Source organism: Eufriesea mexicana, unplaced genomic scaffold, assembly GCF_001483705.2.
Source record: "Eufriesea mexicana isolate 0111107269 unplaced genomic scaffold, ASM148370v2 scaffold320, whole genome shotgun sequence".
NCBI lineage: Eukaryota > Metazoa > Arthropoda > Insecta > Hymenoptera > Apidae > Eufriesea > Eufriesea mexicana.
The window spans coordinates 1,096,899-1,115,598 of record NW_016908532.1 but is presented as its reverse complement, the minus strand read 5'-3'; the positions used below and the strand labels follow the sequence as shown (position 1 = coordinate 1,115,598).

Sequence of the window (18,700 nt, the reverse complement as noted above, 5' to 3'; positions counted from 1 at the left end):
GCGTAGGAAATGTGTTATACATAAAAGTAACGAAGCAAACGTTAGTGATTTCAATTTTGTACAGTTTAGTTGAAAATTTATGCACATAATTAGAACATCAAATCTCTTTTTAGCATATTCTTTTCACTTATATAATTTTAATTTTTGATGTTATTGAACTATGACATATATTTCTTTGAGTTTAAGAATTATTCGAGAATTAACTATTAATATTCTCATTTATATCATCTTCTTGGAACTAAATGTTTGCATCAGTATTACTTTATAAATTGTCAATGATAAATTATACTGGTTAATTGTACTAATTTATACTGGTGCATCAAGTACACATGAATAGAAGTTATGAAAACAGCAAAATGGAAGTTATGAAAAAAGAAAAGTAATGGACCATGACATCTGTGTACTTGTCTAAAGTAGTACTTTATTTTTGTTCTAAGATATGATCATATGCTATCCTATATAATTTATGTTACTCTTTTTATCATACAATCCTACATAAATATATTATATCATTTATTAGTTGTGGTATATGTCTTGTTATTTATCTTTCAATTGCTATGGGTTTGGTTCAGATACAAATTTGATCATTCATAATTCACAGTTGGTAATCAATTGAAATATCTTAGGTATATGAATATAGTAGACAAATGTGAATAGCATTTAGATACGATTGCGTATCATGTTAAAGTTTATAGGTTTCAATATAGTATACAATTCAGGTAATAACTACCTGGAATATTAATATACAAACACCTGAATTTGCCATATTATATAGTACATAATAAACTGTAATGTTATTGCTCTTATAGGTCAATGAAATTTAATTTGTTTTCATAATACACATAATAAAATATAAAGAGCACTTTAATTCTTTATGTTGTCTGTTTTTAAGTATGATGTGTGGGGAAAAATGAAAGATTGTAACTGAAAAAAGAAAACAATGTATTCAATTTACATAACTAAATATTATTTAACTGCAAGAAACATTGTAAACAAGCTTGAAAATAAATAAATGGTTTTTGTTTAGAACATCTAATTGCAACAAATATTTAACAGATAACATAAAAGTACATAATAGTAACGATAGTAGCAATAATAGTAATAGTAGAACCGTTGAAAAATATTTTGCATGTAACTAAATATGTAGAAGTTGTATAGATATTTTTAAAAGGACAAATTATATGATTAATTATATGATTATATGAAAAATTATATAAAAAATGGTAATTTACACTTACAGAAGTAATAAATTTTAAATGGAAATTTAATTGTATAAAGGAAAATGAAAAGAAATTGTCAAAACTATTTGATTTCTATAGGTTATTATTATTATTATTGTTTTTTTTCAGCGTATTATTATTGTTATTATTATTATTATTGTTGTTGTTGTTATTATTATTATTTATTATTATTGTTGTTGTTATTATTATTATTGTCATCATCACCATTATTATTATCGTTGTTGCTGTTATTATTATTATCATTAAGATAGTGACAAATTTTCATCTATACTCATTATCTTTGTAACGAATAACGTTAGAGTATTCGGTATCTGTTGTAACTTTATATAATTCGTACAGGTTAATCAGTATGTGATACACATATGCGCATGCGTGTGTACGATATGAGTATAGGTATATATGAGTATAGTATGTTTGTAATAATAAAATAATTCTTATAAAGTGCTATGTAATAATAAAGTGATTCTTATAAGTATAACAATAAAAACGAAAAGAAAGAAAAATTGATATCTTAACAGTTGTTAGATCGGATTATAGTTTCGTAAGTTGAATAATAAGGAAGCAAACTGAGAATGATCAGATTTAAATGCAAAATATGTTTAAACTAATAGTGTTTTTATGGTAAAATGAAAAAAAATTTAGTTAAAAATATTATATCAATTATTTAGGCTCCAAACCAAGAATTAATCATAATTACCTTTCTAAGAATATTTTTCGTTAATAATGTAAAATCAATTTAAACTTCAAAATTACATAAACATAATCGAACGAAACATGAAACATAACCAAGAAAAAATGAGTGCTTGAAATCTGTTAGTATTACGAGAGAGAAGAAAGCATTTTATGTTGTACAGTCTACACGTACGTACATATTAAGTGAAATGAATATTTTGATACATGTTTCAAATATTCGCAAGGGATGGCTGAAAAGGAGGCAAAGATTGAATACGTGACAGAACCTTGCCCTATTAAGCCTCGTAAAATAGGTCCACAGAATATAATTCTACGCTTAAAACGGCGAGAAACATTTGGTTGTCCTTATCCAGGAACGCATGTGCATAGTGCCAGACAATTTTATCAAAATGTATTTCCTAATTTTACTGTTATGAATGTTGAAAAACCTCCATGCTTTCTCAGAAAATTTAGTCCTGATGGTCGTTACTTAATAGCATTTAGTGCTGATCAAACCTCTATAGAAGTTTATGAATATCGTGGTGCATCAGCAGCTGCTGATTTATTAGCAAGTTGTGAAGGCGAATATGTTGGTCATGAGAATGATAAATGTACTTTTCAAATTAGAAAAAACATTTTTAGTCGATTTTTTAAGGTATATTATATTATTTTTAACTTTCTAATATGATTTATAAATGAAATTTTAAAGAAAATTAATAACAAGATATATTATGATATTTATAGGCTAAATGGATTGTTAATGTGGTTCAAAGCAATGAACAATTAAATAGAGAATGTAGTTTATTTACAGACGATGGCAGATATGTAATTGTTGGTTCAGCTGCCCATATACCAGATGAATTAAGACCACACTTTTATCAGGTAAAGATATTATCATACAACAGTTAATTCTTAAATTGCTTGTCAACATTAAATTTTATTTTTTAAGATTTATTCTAACAATGAAGCGCTGACTCCAAACCCTAGGTCACCGCTTGAAGATTATAGTTTACATCTTGTTGATTTACATGGAGGAAAATTATGTGATACTAGACATTTTAAAGTAGATAAAATATATTTGTCTCACAATCAGGGTAAATATTATCAAGTATATGACTATAAACAGATGTTTATTTTATTTATTCAGATTATTTAGTAAACATTTTTATTTATGTAGGTCTCTATCTCTATAAAGATATATTAGCAGTTTTATCAGTACAGCATCAGACCATTCATATATTTCAAATTCTCGATGGAATGTTTATCAATGTTAGAACAATAGGAAGGTACCACTTCTGTAAAAAGATATCTTTTATGTCATATTTGTTGCAATAAGCATTATTATATTGTCAGTAACTACTTTTAACTTGAAACAGGTTTTGTTTAGAGGATGATGCTTATTTAGTTAGAAGTGCATGTCCAGGTGTGAACTGTCGTCCATTTAGAGACGTAACAATAAACTGTCTTAAACATAAGTTATTGGTTTATTTGTACAAAAGAGCGACGTATATTAGCGATACAACGAGAGATCCATATGAATTAAGGCGTTTTTATCAATACTTTGACCAAGTATTGTATAAAATTTAAATAGTAATCTTAAGCATCAGAGTGTTTTTTAATGTATGCCATTTTAATAAATTAATGTTTCAGTTAAATGCATTACGAATGTGGAAAATGCAATTATTAGATACAAATCATATTCTTGTAAGATTTGCAAGTGAAGAAGTGGCGACACTTCAAGCAAATGAACCCAATGTGCAACCCGCACTTTTGGTGGTTTACGATATGGTTACTGCTAAAATATTAGCTGCATATGATAATACATCTACACAATTATTAACACAATTTGAAAACTTCAGCGATTTTTTCAGGAATGCGAGAATGAGTGGCGATTGTCAATATATGTGTTCTCCATCTAACAATATACATGCGAGGTATAGTATTTATGAGAATATAATATATAATTTACAAGATGTTCCAGTATTATAAGGTAAAATAAAATGTTCATTTTTTTATGATAAAATATATAGTTCATAATGTGAAATTATATTTCTAAAACATGGACATTTAATTAAATTTTGTATACTCATTTTTTACTCAAATTAAAGTAAGGGAACTAAATGTTTCTTTTCATTTATTATAATTTTGGAACATCTTACATAATTATTAAACAACCAACTATAGTAATGCTTCAGAATACAATTCAAACTGCTCTACATAACATAATTTTGTTCACCCTATTACATCTTAGAATCTGTTCATACAAACTAATCATTAGACCTGCACTTAATGCTTAAATTAACAAATACTGGGTCATATTTTTGATGTATGAAAAATTAAATTTCTATAATTTTTGTTTTATCACAATGTAAGAATGATTAATAAATTAGCGAGATTTTCCTGATTTCAATCAAATTGACTGAAATCAAATTTTATTTTTAGGATTAGAGTTACTACGCTCTTTAACAAGGAAAGCTTGAAGTTCACTACAGTAAAAATCATAAAGATGTAAACCTATTCTTACGAATATGTTAAAACAGAAGAAACAATTTATTTTCGAAATACAGGATAATAAAGACAGATGCAATCAAACTATAGACGATACAGCTCCACAAAATAGGACATTTCGGTTTCCATCCGATTATCTTTTGGGAAATATATTTCTGAAAGTTTAAATAAAATCCTTCCTGCAAGGTTACTAACAGTAACTATTTTCCACATAAACCCAATATATTTTTCATGTTACTTTTTCAAGTAATATTTTCAAGTATAACATAAAATATTATGACAGCACATTTCTACTTGATTATATGATAATCTTGAAAATAGTTCAATTTCTGTTGCATTTGAATATATATTAATTAGGAAAATCTTGCAGATTTATTAATATAATTTATATTGCGATAAAATGAAAGAATTATACAAATTTGATTTTTTACAGGTCAAAATAACAAAGCATTGTACAATGGTGAATTCTCTTTTCACTTTTCCTTGTTGTCCCCCTTTAATTATAAACATAAACATTGATACCAGTATAATTCAAATTTGAGGATTATTGATAAGAAATCATATCAGTGCTCTGCAAAATTTCACACACTTCTTCCTCAATTCAGTTACATTTTTGAAAGTATTACTGGAATGAGTTGATACATAGTAATTAATCAGTGTTACTTTATAATTGTATTATAGATTGTTACAACAGAGATTTAAGCAAACAATAATAAGTGCTAGATATGGTGGTGTTACAGAAGCTACAAAAAGATTACTTGCTCAATTGCCGATATGCGCTCAATCTTACTCTAGTTCTCCATATCTAGACTTATCTTTATTTTGTTACGATGACAAATGGGTATCCATGATGGAGCGTCCCAAAGCTTGTGGCGAACATCCCATAAGGTATAATTTTTATTTGACTTTTCATATTTGACTATGATCTGTAAATTTCGTTTAAGAAATTCCTACGACTTGTTAACATTTTTTTTTTCTTTTTAGCAACAATTAATACTTAGACACAATTATTTAATATTGCCTTATTGTTTTTAAAGGTTTTATGCTCGTGATTCTGGTCTTTTAAAATTTCGAATGTATGCGGGAATATTAGGCCGTACAACACCTACAGCTGCGAGACGACTGGTTGCATTTACCTTCCACCCAACAGATCCGTTTGCTATTTCTGTTCAACGAACAAATGCTGAATACATCGTTAGTTTCCATGTTAGGCATGTTTAATTTCTCAACGAAATATTTTTACATATTCCACGTTACATTTTTTCAATAAATACGATCTCATTGTACAGTTTTAATAATAGTTATTGTTAACATTTTCGAATTGAGAAATTTTCCGAAAAGTTAATGTAAATGTAAATAATTGTACTAAGAAAGTATTTTATAATTCATTAATATTTTCTCTGTTCTTGTAATGTTTTGTATGTTTAATCTTGAATCATTTACAATTAGAACTGAGTATAATCCAGAGAATACGTTTTATTATGTAAATCAGTATTATATGAATATTATTATAGGCTGTATAAATTATACGGAAATATTTTCACCTGTTTACTACATTATATAAGGCTGATTTACTTTATTACACGTACAAGAAATACCATTTTTTGCTGAAACTTCCATTCATCTTATAAAAATTAACGTTATACAGAGATTTATTATATCTGAATACAATATTGGTAGTGATTGCTCTGTACTGTATTTTTGTATTTTAATAATTTTAAGAAGCAAATTTAGTGTCTGTATTAACATTATTATTTATATTCATGCTTGCAAAATAACTTACTCATATTTGACTGAATGTTTATGCAAAATGAACAATAAGGCTGTAATATATCTACTGGATATTAAATGCCTCAAGTAATAATAACAATATTAATGAAGGTTTAATTTTTATTAAAGTTTTTCAATGCTTAGTATACATAATAAATTCGTTATAGTATAATGTTTAATATGTTGGAATTAGAAATTGTCGAATCAGGATTTGCCATGATGTATAATCAAATTTTATGCCAGTAATTCTATCATCAATAGAAAAAAAAAAAAATAACCTATTCTTTCATCATCATAAATGAACAAAGATATTTGAAATTTTTAGTATTTAAATATTAAATTGATAAGTTATAAAATAAACTGAATGAGTAATTTACGTTATTTGTACATAAATTCATCTAATATACGTATAAAAGTTTTGAAACAGTGCCATGGACATATTTTGTTATTTAGTAAATATTGGATTAATCTTGCTTTTTTGTGCTTTATATATTTCACATAATATAATATAAAATTTTAATATTAATAATAAGAATATATGAATGTGAAGAATATAAATTTATATAATTCTTTTTGCTTTTATAATACAGTTTTATTCTTGCAGATATATCTTGTAATACATATTGAAAACATGATAAAAACGTGAAGGTAGTCAATTTTTATAATATATTTGTTATATTTAAAAATCTACCGATGATTTTTTCATCTACTAGGGAAATAATAAGGAAATGTTTGTGGGAAAATAAAAACGTCATTTTAGAAAACTACTAAATTTTTTATTATATTAAAATTACTAAAAATGAATCTGGTCTTCTAGAAAAATTAGCCCGTTGTAAGATATTTCAAACCTTATTTATACTAATCAATAATAAGATGAAAACGTAATAAATTAACTTGAAAATAATTTAAATGCCTTGTTGCTTGTCGCAATTTGCCTTGTATAATAGAAAGTCACGTTAAAGATGTTATGTTATACCTTGAGAGAACATACCATAGAACCTTTATACTGTATTGGGTATATAATAAACTCAGAAAGTATAATTAACTGACTTAAAGAAAAAGCGAGGTGTCTTTTCTATACATCTCGCACTCATGGTTCGAGTTGCGGACAACAGTATGATAAAATATACTTTTTTTTATATTAATAATTTCACAATTTTCTTTCATTGTGAATATTATATTAATAATTTTTAAAAATTGACTACAAAATAAATTTGTATAGAAAATTTTAATATTTGAAATGAATAAAATAAATAGGGGAAATAGAACAGTTTTATGGGAAATATACAACGCCACCTATTCCATACGCTATATCGACTGTAAAGAAGGTATTGAAAGCTTGAAGAAGTCATGCGAAGCCATGCTAAGTTCTGTGTAAAGTAGAGTGCATGTTAGTTGAGCTGAATATCCTTTATACGTGTCGTGTATCTAGTAAATAGAATTTTTGATTTTAGTATATATAATTCAGTACGTAAAGAAAACAAAAGTGCAGTAAAGAAAGAATTGATTTCTGAGTTTTTATGTTTGCATTTCGAGGACGGCTAGTTTATATTACTTCGATCAAACAGATTACTTGAAACTGTAAGTAGCATTATATTTTACTTATTTTGTAACTATAACAATATGGTTAATATATCAACTATACATATGTAGGACAGTATTATTTTAGTCTTTCAAGGCAAATATCTTGAAATAGAAGATATGGAGACATATGTCAGAGAAAAGTTATAAGACATGAATGAGAATAAATCATACTGATATTTATTTAACATTAAATAAAGTGAAAGTTATCTTTATTTTGTGATGTAGAACATCTACTGAGCAATATGATATATATCAAGCAGTGGTAATGCAGATGACATCTTTGAAATTTCATATCTCGAGAATGACTTACGTAAAAGATACAAATAATTTTGAAAATGCATTGATATTAGCTATAAGAATACGCAGTATTAAATTAAAAATTAAAATTAAAATTAAAATTAAAATTAAAAATTAATAGAACTTTATAAAATTCATATAAGATTAACATGATCTGCCGCTTTTAATATCCTATAGTTTTTATTTCAAATATTTTTTTTCATATTTTCCATATATTTCAAAATTTTTGCTTGGTAAGATTAAAATTGCATATCCGATATAATAGAATTAAAAATTGAAATCTAAAAGATATTTATATCTATATTTCATGTCAAATGCAACATAAATTACACATGCAAATGAATGTAAATTACATATATACATAACCATATCTTAAATTGTAGTACAAAGATATATATATATATATATATGTTATATATTATATATGTTATAAAAATATAATACTTAGAGTTTTGGTAATTAATGTGTAGTTACTTCTACTTATATCTACTTAAATACCTAAAGTGATTGATATTTTTTCAGAAATTATAAAATAAAAGACTAGTATAATATTGTTAAAAAGTAATTTTTATGAAAAAACTCATTATAAACTCATTATTTAGCAGTTGAATTAAACCTTAAATTTAAGTAACATATGAAAGAATTTGAACTTCAAACCTTAAACATTAGCATGACATAAAAGAGTTACTACAGGAGAGATACTAATCATAAGAGAGGGAAAAAGAGTTATTACATATTATAGCATGAGAAAATTAGTATATAAAATATTATGTGAATAGAATTGCTTTCAAAATAAAAATATGAAGTATTTTAAAATACACACATATATAATATATATATATTATATTTTAATGTGTAGTATTGAATTTTGTTGCAGTGTCACAGAATGGAGATTATGTCTATTTCCGAAGAGACTTATAGTTAAACAAAATCATTCATTATTACAAGAATGTGCTATAAAATAATTTAAATACCAATTTAACATTGACATTTTCTAGCAATTTATTACAATTTGTCTACATACATATGGAGACAGAAATTTACAACCATATGGAGTTGTGAATGAAAGAGATTTTGCCATATATTTATATATATATATATACGTGTTAATCTTTATGTTTAAAACATATTGAATAAAGCTATGTTTGATGATTGTACAGCTGTTACAAAAATGAGCGTTGATAAAAGTAAAGAGGATTATGCTATTTGTAATAATGAATTGGATCAGAAATATTTTATTGCATGGAGCCCTTTAGAGGAGAATAAATTCTCATTTAAACATAGATATGTATCGTGTAGCAGATCTGTACCACATAAAAATAAACGTTTCGTTAGATACAGAATAAGTCGATCTTTGAATTTTGATGCAAGTGTTTGTAATTCCAGTTCAGAGAGCAGTTCTTTTGAAGAAGACAAACATTTGTCTAGATCTGCTAAAATAATGAGAGCATTAAATGCCAATAACAGTCCACCCTATTATGGAAAAACGAAGATAAAGAAGTCATTGAATTTCAATTTAACTCCTAGCCCGAAAAGGTTTAGACACATAAAGAAAGATATACGAAAATCTTTAAGCTTAAACTTCAATCCTCCGTTGTCTGTTTCTAACAAATTCTTAAGCTTTGATGACAATCCTAGTGATTCTGCAAACAGTAGTTTATTATTTTCATCTTCTGATTCTATCGATGAAAATCAAAATGAAACACCATCTCAACAAAATCCAAAGGAACATGATATGATACATTATTCTACACCTAATACCAAGTTGAGCAAAAAACCATTATGTTCATCTAATTTTACTCCACTGTTACGTAGTCGTTTAAAAGAAACTATTGATAATATCGTTTATGTTACTGCAACACCTAATTCACAGTCATTAAAGCGTATTAAGGGCAGTTTAAAATATACAAGTAATGTTGCCATGAATACTTCAAGAAATTTACTTCATGAATTTCACGATAAAGATGATAGTAGGCCATGTACACCTCAAAATTTAATTTGTTTAATTCCGGAAAGTATGAGTGCTATTAAAAGAAGTCACAAGAAGGTAAGCAACTAGAACTTAATGAATCGTTTCTCTTTTAATTAGAATTGTTTGTTTTTTACTTCTGAATAAAATAGGCTTTTCCCATGTTGATTTTATCACTAGAAAAGATCAAGATATTAATTTCTAGTTCTACACACGTTTTATACATTTAAGGTAGAGCATTCTGTGGAATGTAGAGGGAAGGGAATGGTAGATGTGACATGTGAGAAGCCTATATTGATTAAATAGTTACATGTATTAATTTAACATCATCGTTAATTTAAATTTTATAATGTATATAGGAAAGATCATCGAAACGAAATGAGCATTGTGCAACGCAGTTCACAAATAATTTTGTAAACGACGAAAACTTACTTCAGGATAGAACTAGACCTTTATTAACTCGACATAAGAAATATATCGATACGTTGCAAGATTCTAAATCGGATATAGATCGATGTAGTAATAAAAATTTCAATGTTAATGAATTGGCATCGAGCCATTCTGAAGACGATATGTCAGATACAGGTTCACTTTTCGATTATACCGAAGAAAAGGAACATATTTTAAAAGAATCAAAAATGTCTGATTGGTCATCAAACAACTCTAAGGTTGAATCAAAAATACATGAATTTGATGCTACAATAAAACCAGAGGGAAATATAATAGAATGTGTTTCGGAATTTCAAACTTCAGATGAACATGAATTACTTCAAGATCGTGATAACATCGACGCGAATAATTTGTCTAATAGGCGAATTGATTTAACGGCGAAAGCTAGGTCAACAACGCCAGAACCAAGAAAAGAAATTACATTAGATTCACAAAAATCAATTACTCCTGAAAATCGTATAAATATTTTGCAAACCATTGCTAAAGACTCTATAAAAAAATCTCATAAAAAAACTAAGGATGATAATAAAAGAAGGTTGTTCAGTCCAAAAGTTTTACAAGGCAAACTTAATGTTACCGAGGGACAAGAGAGTATAAAATCTTCGAAAAATTTTGAACAGCGTGAAAATATTATCGATGAAAGTAAAATGTTTGTAGAACAGGATTACCTTGATGCATCAATAGGAGAACGATCGTCTACTCCCGAGAAGGTGAATTCTAGCAGACTTTTATTGTCACAATTCAATTCAGTTAAAAAATCTCACAAAAAGGATAAACATAACAAAATATTATCTGGGTTTTTAAAACGGCAAGAATATTTCAACAAAGATATGGACGTAATATCAAATAGTAAATATAAAATGTTTAATATCGATGGTATATCTAAATGTAAAAACGGTGTGCAAGACTCGTCTTCAGATTTAGATGTTACTACAAATACTGGAGATTCCACTTCCTCAGCGACGAGCGCAAATGTAAATACGTCTTTAGATAAATTATCTCCAAGTAAAAGAAAGAAAGAACAAGATGTATCACTAGATTTTGAAAGGAGTATGTCATGTGATTCTGAATTACAAGAGTTGGATACCTCAAAAGAAGAATTTAAAATTTTTACACCTCTTAAAAGAAAAAAATCATTAATTGCATCTGCCTCTGATAAAGAGTATTCTCATTTTTACGATTTACCATACGAGAAAAATGAACTTTCAGAAGACATTGTTACAAATATTAGTTTCTCACGGTGTTTAACACCTGTACCAAACTTTCCAAATAATTGTGCAAAAACGAAAAATAATGATATTACAATAGATTCAAATGATAATGTTAACAATGAAGACATAGAAGAAGATTGCGACTTCGATAATGTAACAGGCAGGTTGACACCAAGGAATATGTCAACTACTGAATTATATCCTAATCTAGATTCCATTAAAAAATCTCATAAAAAAAATAAACGAGGAAATAGTTCACGACAAAGTAGAAATAACCAACACGAGGACGAAAAACATGAAATATCAGTGGAACATACGGCAAATGAAACATACAATCCATTAGAATTTTCAAATGAATGTATTACCGTGGATGATGTAATGAATAAATCGATTTACGATAAATTGATCAGTAACGATGACATCGAACGTCCAACAAATTTCACAATCGATGACCAAAACTGTGCGAGTACTAGCACGGAAAACATATTATCGACTGTGACACCGCCGAATTGTTTGAAAATGAAAAATTATATCAAAGTGTTACAGGAGACCTCTATTAAGCGATCACATAAAAAGGTTCGAGATAAGAGAAAGCAGGAATCAGTAGTTGATGCAAACGAGTTATCAGATGATGGATCAATATTTGGCAATGAAGAAAAGTTAGTCTCGCCCGGCGATAAATACACGCATGATTAATAATATTCGGCTTGGTGCAACGAACCACACTATCGTATTTTTTCAAAGATACCATATTGGTAAGTGTAACTGTAACAATTCACGCTTATGGTCAACGCATAAGGTAAACGTTGGACATTTCGTCTGTCTATAAACTTTACTGTACAAAAGGCATTTGTAAAATTTTCCTGAATCTTTTTTGTAACTAGTGGAGCGTACGTTTAACTAAATCTTAAAACTTTTATCGGTTAATTCAATCATCGTTTGGATGTTTTTACTCTGTAATATGATATTTTTATTCTATAAAAATTAGATTGGCAATATCGAATTTCATGTGAATTATTGTGAAACGAAACAACATGCTGATATTTAACGTCATAAGAAATACGTCGCATTTATCATTCATAGAAGTACATGTAATTAGTTTATGAGTAATGCTTATGTATGTATGTACACTGAAAGTAATATCGTCTCTAACTTTTGTACGATATTTATGTAACGGAACACTCAGAGATAATTTATTAAAAGCGCTCGCGTTACATGCAATTAAATGTATTTCGTATGTATTACAAAAATGTTAAACCTATGATAATATCATAGAATCATGTCTCACGTTGAACATGTGAACCGAAATTGAATTACATTAAGCCTGTGACACTATTTCTTAAATTTTATTTGCTTTCTTACAATTGCCTTGTTCTAACATATCCTTTAACGTTGTTAGCCAATGACACTTATAAAGTAATAGAGTGTGAAAATAAGGATTTCCTTTCTACTTTTGTCAGATATTTTGTCAGATGTTTTTCTAGTATAAACTTTGTTTATACTGCGCTTGTGTTATTCATTAATTCAGCTAAAGAGAGCACAGTATTTTCTGAAATGTTACATATTATTGACAGCGTATGATAACAGTGACTGTGAGAGACAAGAACGAGAGATAATATGTTCCGTGTTGTATATCGAAGTAATTATATTAAGGATACAAAACACGGTTTGTTCGATTAAGTTAAATGATAGTTTTTACAACAGTACGTTGAAATTAGCGTTAACATCAGCATCGGCCATTTTCCTCTTTTTTCTTCTCCTCTTGCTCTCATTTACCCGGTCTACTTTCCTCCTTTATATACAAATTTTGTTTCAACATTTTTTAATTTTCTTTATTTTTTCTATTCTTTTCTTTTCTTTCCTTTTCGTATTTAGTAACTCTTTAGTATCTCAGTTTAAAAATAATAACTAATTTAGTAAATACTTATAAAATACTTATAAAAATTAAATAAAATTATAGGAAAATAACGAGGAGTAAATTTCAGAGATATTAATCTTTGTGGCAATACGCGCGTGCATTATGATACTGTAGAGTATATGACAGCGATACAACGTAGATATCAACAGAGCGATTCTAATAGCTACGTTGTGCCTTAAGCGCAATTCTTTGCTTGTATTTTCTCCTAGTGTCTTCCTTTTCAAATGTATTCAACATTGAGAATGATAACATAGAATAATAATGGTTATACTTGATATACTTACATGTAAATTGATTATACATGCAATTTATGCATGACAAAAGAAGCATAAGTGTGCTCGAAGACGGCTGTCGTTTCTAGTTAATATCAGACACGAAACGATTGTAATATTACAAAGCCTACGGAACTAAGTAAAATGAAGGAATTTCTTTCAAATTATATTGCAATTGAATTTCTAAATAAATGTCAATAAATATCGTGTATAATATGTAACGAAAGATTAAATGATCAATTAAATGTATATATTACTATGTGATGCAATGTTAACTTTTTAACGTTTGAAACTTGTGTACACATGGGTAATATAACTGATTTTTCAATGCGTACGAATTAGAAATAATAAACGTCTGAATCATTGTTCATTCCTCATTGTTCGAACATCTTTGCAACGATAGCCATAAGTTATATTCTGCATTAAATTTTAATAACAATTTATATAAATATGTAAGTTACGTGTAAGTATCTATACTATGCATTTCTGATGTAAGTTTTCTCAAAATGTAACGTAATGTATGTTATTTGATTACTCATTGCTGAGTTATATGACAATAGAAAGGTGATTATAGCACAAACAAAGTAGAGAATTCCTTAAACCATGACGTTTTATGATCTCGCGTTTCTAATTAATTGTTTGAATATCGCTTTATATAATAATAAATAAGTAAATCAATACAAACGTTTATTAATAAAAAGAACTTGTTTATGATATTTAGTTTCAAAAGTTCTATACAAGTGTACTATTACATTATTAATACAATATTACAAAGGTAGACTGACATAATCAATTTTTATGTAAAGACACATCTAATGATTATTTTTTATATTTTTTTTTATTTTTCTACTTTACATATTAACACGTGAAACATTGCAGCTTTTGTAAATTTAATTCACCGTAGCATGTGCACAACAAATTTTAGATAATACCTTTCATTGTGTTTATCATTTGTCGCATTCTGCGTTATATAAATATTATTGTTGCTATTTTCTCATTGTTTAGAGATGAAAATTCATTGCATCTTTAGTGTTGTCTATATGTATACCTAACAATTACATTACAAGTTTATGCATAATTGACAATTTTAAACAATTGACGTAATATTTCTAACCAAGCAATTTCTTCAAAGCGTAGCATGTATGTTACTATTAACAATTTGTTAAGTATCTGTAGTTAATAAATTAGATCAACAAAAATAAAGTACTTTTCCACCTTGTTTTATTTGTAATTCAATATCACATCAATTTTTTTCTTTTTTTTACTATATTTCACAATATTTAAGCTACTCAGGAGTGAAACTAGTCAATTTCATTTTCTGAAAATTCCTTAATTTTAATATTAGATGTTATAATTAGTATTTAATTTTTCAAAAAATAAATGACTATTTTATTAAATATATTAGTTTGACTGGTGAGTGGTTTATTTAATGTGTATTTTTTAAATGTTCAAGCAATAAATATTTATTTTCATTATCCTACTTGTGTGATAAAATACAAAATAATTTGAAAAATCCTGCAAGTATTTTATAGCAAAAGAGAGAGATAATTGTGAAAGTAGTTTTTTTTAACAACAATATCAACAAATAATAATTTTCTTGAAATTTATATTTCAATTTCATTACGATCTATTTAAGTGTATTTATAATTTCTTATTACAAAATATTGATAACCTATGATTCAAAATCGAATACTTCATAGAAACGTGATGCGTATGTAGACGATAAAATATAGTAATTTAATATAAAAACTATTTTTTTTATATTGCTTAATATATATATGTGTGTGTGTGTGTGTGTGTGTGTGTGTGTGTGTGCGCGCGCGCGCGCGCGCGTGTGCATACACACATACACACACACATATATACACATATATATATATCTTAAATTATATTTAAAGTAATAGAAATATTAATATATGACGCAAGCGTAAATATAGCAGGTGAAATCTGTAAAAATTGAAAGAAGCATTTCGCGATAATAAGTTGATTTTTTAATCGTTTCAATATTTAAAAATGGTTATTATTGATTTCAAGTTTTAACGTGTGGATGTAAAAGTAAATGACATATGACGTTCAATATGTACATATTTTTATTTATCGTGGATGACCTGTTTAGTATCTGACAAATTTTGTTGGCAATATAAATGATTACGGCGAGGTAACGTGAAATAAACATGGGAAAGTTAAACGTGACAATTCTGCGATATTTAACTCGAGATGATTTTCGTGTTTTAACAGCGGTAAATATGTGTTACCAATTATATGCAATAATTAATTTAAAATTATATTCTGTTATACGTATAATTTCCATGTTATAGATATACAACACGGTTTGAGGTTATATTCAAATTTTAAGAATTTTATTTTTCGCTGCATAATATGTGTTGACAGATGAACAAAATGATTATTTAAATTAATTAATTTTCGTTAGATTATATTATCTACTTTTATTTGTTATAAATGAAGAAATGACGTGTAAAGAAGCATCCTAGATAAAGATATGCTTCTTTTGAGAAATATAACAATACTGTTAACATTTATTAGAGAATGGTTTGATATTTATTATTATAGATTGAGATGGGTATGAAGAATCATGAACTTGTTCCAGCATCATTGGCTGCTCAGATAGCAAACTTACGTTATGGCGGTGTTCATAAGCTATTAAAGGAATTATGCAAGCATAGGCTTCTCAGTTATGAACGTGGGAAACATTGTTAGTTGATACTTAATGTCATTTAAATAATATTAGATAATATAGATTAATAAAAAGAACGAAGAATAAGGCATTTACTTTATAATTTTAGACGATGGTTATCGATTGACAAATGCTGGTTACGATTATTTAGCTTTAAAAGTTTTGGCACAGAGAGGTACTATTGCTTCTTTTGGCAATCAGATTGGAGTGGGAAAAGAATCTAATATTTACATAGTTGCTGACGATGGTGGGAATTCTGTGTGTCTGAAACTACATAGATTAGGAAGGACTTGTTTCAGAAATATCAAAGGTAAAAGAGATTATCATCAACACAGAAAATCAGCATCATGGTTGTATTTATCAAGGATATCAGCGACAAGAGAATATGCATATATGAAAGCACTTTTCGATAGAGGATTTCCTGTACCCAAACCAATTGATCTCAACAGACATTGCGTTGTTATGGAGCTGGTTGAAGGTGGACCCCTGTAAGTAAAATTACTATCGCTTACAGTGTATTGTTCGATGCATTAATTAATTATATTTTGTTTTAGATGCGGTGTGTACGCGATAGATGACGTCGAGTCGTTATACGACGAATTGATGAATTTGATCGTAAAACTTGGAAATCATGGAGTTATTCATGGTGATTTCAATGAATTTAATATCATGATAATAAATAGTGGGAAACCAATTCTTATTGATTTTCCGCAGATGATTTCCACTGAGCACGTGGATGCTAAAACCTATTTCGAAAGGGACGTAAATTGTGTTCGTGATTTTTTTAAAAGACGTTTCGCTTATGAGAGCGAATTATACCCAACGTTTGAAGATATTTCGTAAGTGATGATCAAAATTGAAAATAGGACTGAAATATAAGTGATTTGAATTGATCGATTTAAATTATATCAATGAATTTATACGTAGGAGAGAAGATTGTATCGACGTAGAAATTAAGGCAAGCGGCCTTACGAAACAGATGGAGAAGGATCTTCTGAGGGAAATAGGTATGATTGAAGTTGAGGATGAAGAACTCGATGAAGAATGCAAGGAGAGTATGGAGGAAGTAAATCAAGGTACGGACACTGCCGGGGAAATCAGTTATTTGCAACTTCAAGTTGAGGACACTGTGAGGAATGAATTTACGTGTATATCGAAGGAATCTTTCATTGACGCAGAAATAAATATAAAGAGGAATTTAGTCCCTTTATCTAAAGATGACATTGTAGCAGAAGGTATTGAAAATATGGATATAGCAAGTAAACCAGTGAAAGGTGTGATAAATGAAAAGTCACACGATTTAAATGCAAAGCATAAAGAAGATATAATAGATTCACATCTTACCGCAGAAACGTTTGACTCGGAGGATGAGCAAGTAGGAAGAGAAAAATTTAGCGATTCCAGAAGTATGTACAGTAATACTACAGCAGCTACGATCGCTCCTGAAGTCATTAAGAAAAAGGTGAAAGTAGCTTTGCAAAAACGTGAAGATAGAGAGAAATCCAGAAGAATCCTTGTAAAAGGAGAGGCAAATGCGGTAACTAGAGTTAGAAGGGAGAACAGAGATACGATTAAACAATCGACAGGAATATGGGGTTGGGAATAAAAAATTATACATGTTTGTTACTTGAAAAGAAAAAAAGGAGGAAAAAACAAAATACAAAATGAAGAAAATAAAACGAAAATAGAAAATAACATATACATTAATGGAGTTTTAATCGTTTCTATTTTACGTTTTTTTTCCCCAAAGGAATTTGTGGAAATGGTACATAATTCTTTCAAATAGTTTCGGTGCTTAAAAAGAAAAGAAAAAGAAAAAAAAAAAAAGAACGAAAGAAAAGAACTTCAGTATTGCCTTTTATTCGTAGTAACTAGGATCGATAATTACTGTTGCACGATAATATAAAGATACTAGAAAGAAAAACGAAAATCAGATGAGAACGGATAAGATTCGAATCGTTATTCTAGTACATGTCACTTTGTATTTATCAGTAACACGTTTTAATTCTTTTGCATTCTTACTTATGTAACATTCGACACGGTAAAGGATATGTGTCTGTATGATTCTTTACCCTACTCGCACTCTCTCTCTCTCTCTCTCTCTCTCTCTCTC

At 27.8% G+C, this 18,700-nt stretch overlaps 3 protein-coding genes across 7 annotated transcripts; all 3 read left to right on the top strand.

Annotated features, from left to right (window-relative positions):
* Positions 1-1,957: 1,957 nt before the first annotated feature.
* abo (de-etiolated protein 1 abo) lies at positions 1,958-5,678 on the top strand. 3 transcript variants are annotated; one of them, XR_001890813.1, is made up of 8 exons: positions 1,958-2,568; positions 2,658-2,795; positions 2,863-3,007; positions 3,091-3,199; positions 3,290-3,482; positions 3,564-3,847; positions 4,356-4,607; positions 4,855-4,916. XR_001890813.1 is itself a non-coding variant. In XM_017912284.1 (8 exons), the coding sequence occupies exons 1-8, from the start codon at positions 2,161-2,163 to the stop codon at positions 5,640-5,642; spliced, it is 1,668 nt and encodes a 555-aa protein (XP_017767773.1). In that variant the 3' UTR covers positions 5,643-5,678. The 3 variants fall into 3 exon arrangements, 2 of the variants coding, with proteins under 2 accessions (XP_017767774.1, XP_017767773.1); XM_017912284.1 differs by lacking the exons at positions 4,356-4,607; positions 4,855-4,916 and adding exons at positions 5,103-5,309; positions 5,459-5,678 and having other exon boundaries at positions 2,161-2,568; XM_017912285.1 differs by lacking the exon at positions 4,855-4,916 and having other exon boundaries at positions 4,356-4,700.
* Positions 5,679-9,190: 3,512 nt separating this feature from the next.
* On the top strand, positions 9,191-12,501 carry LOC108556266 (uncharacterized protein DDB_G0283697). Its single transcript, XM_017912281.1, has 2 exons — positions 9,191-10,119; positions 10,401-12,501. Exons 1-2 carry the CDS (start codon positions 9,214-9,216, stop codon positions 12,396-12,398), a joined length of 2,904 nt encoding a protein of 967 aa, XP_017767770.1. The 5' UTR covers positions 9,191-9,213; the 3' UTR covers positions 12,399-12,501.
* Positions 12,502-15,946: 3,445 nt separating this feature from the next.
* RIOK2 (RIO kinase 2) lies at positions 15,947-18,227 on the top strand. 3 transcript variants are annotated; one of them, XM_017896637.1, is made up of 6 exons: positions 15,947-16,132; positions 16,464-16,605; positions 16,697-17,075; positions 17,142-17,426; positions 17,515-17,822; positions 17,937-18,227. In XM_017896637.1, exons 1-6 carry the CDS (start codon positions 16,067-16,069, stop codon positions 18,191-18,193), a joined length of 1,437 nt encoding a protein of 478 aa, XP_017752126.1. In that variant the 5' UTR covers positions 15,947-16,066; the 3' UTR covers positions 18,194-18,227. The 3 variants fall into 3 exon arrangements, with proteins under 3 accessions (XP_017752126.1, XP_017752125.1, XP_017752124.1); XM_017896636.1 differs by having other exon boundaries at positions 17,515-17,861; XM_017896635.1 differs by having other exon boundaries at positions 17,515-18,227.
* Positions 18,228-18,700: the final 473 nt, after the last annotated feature.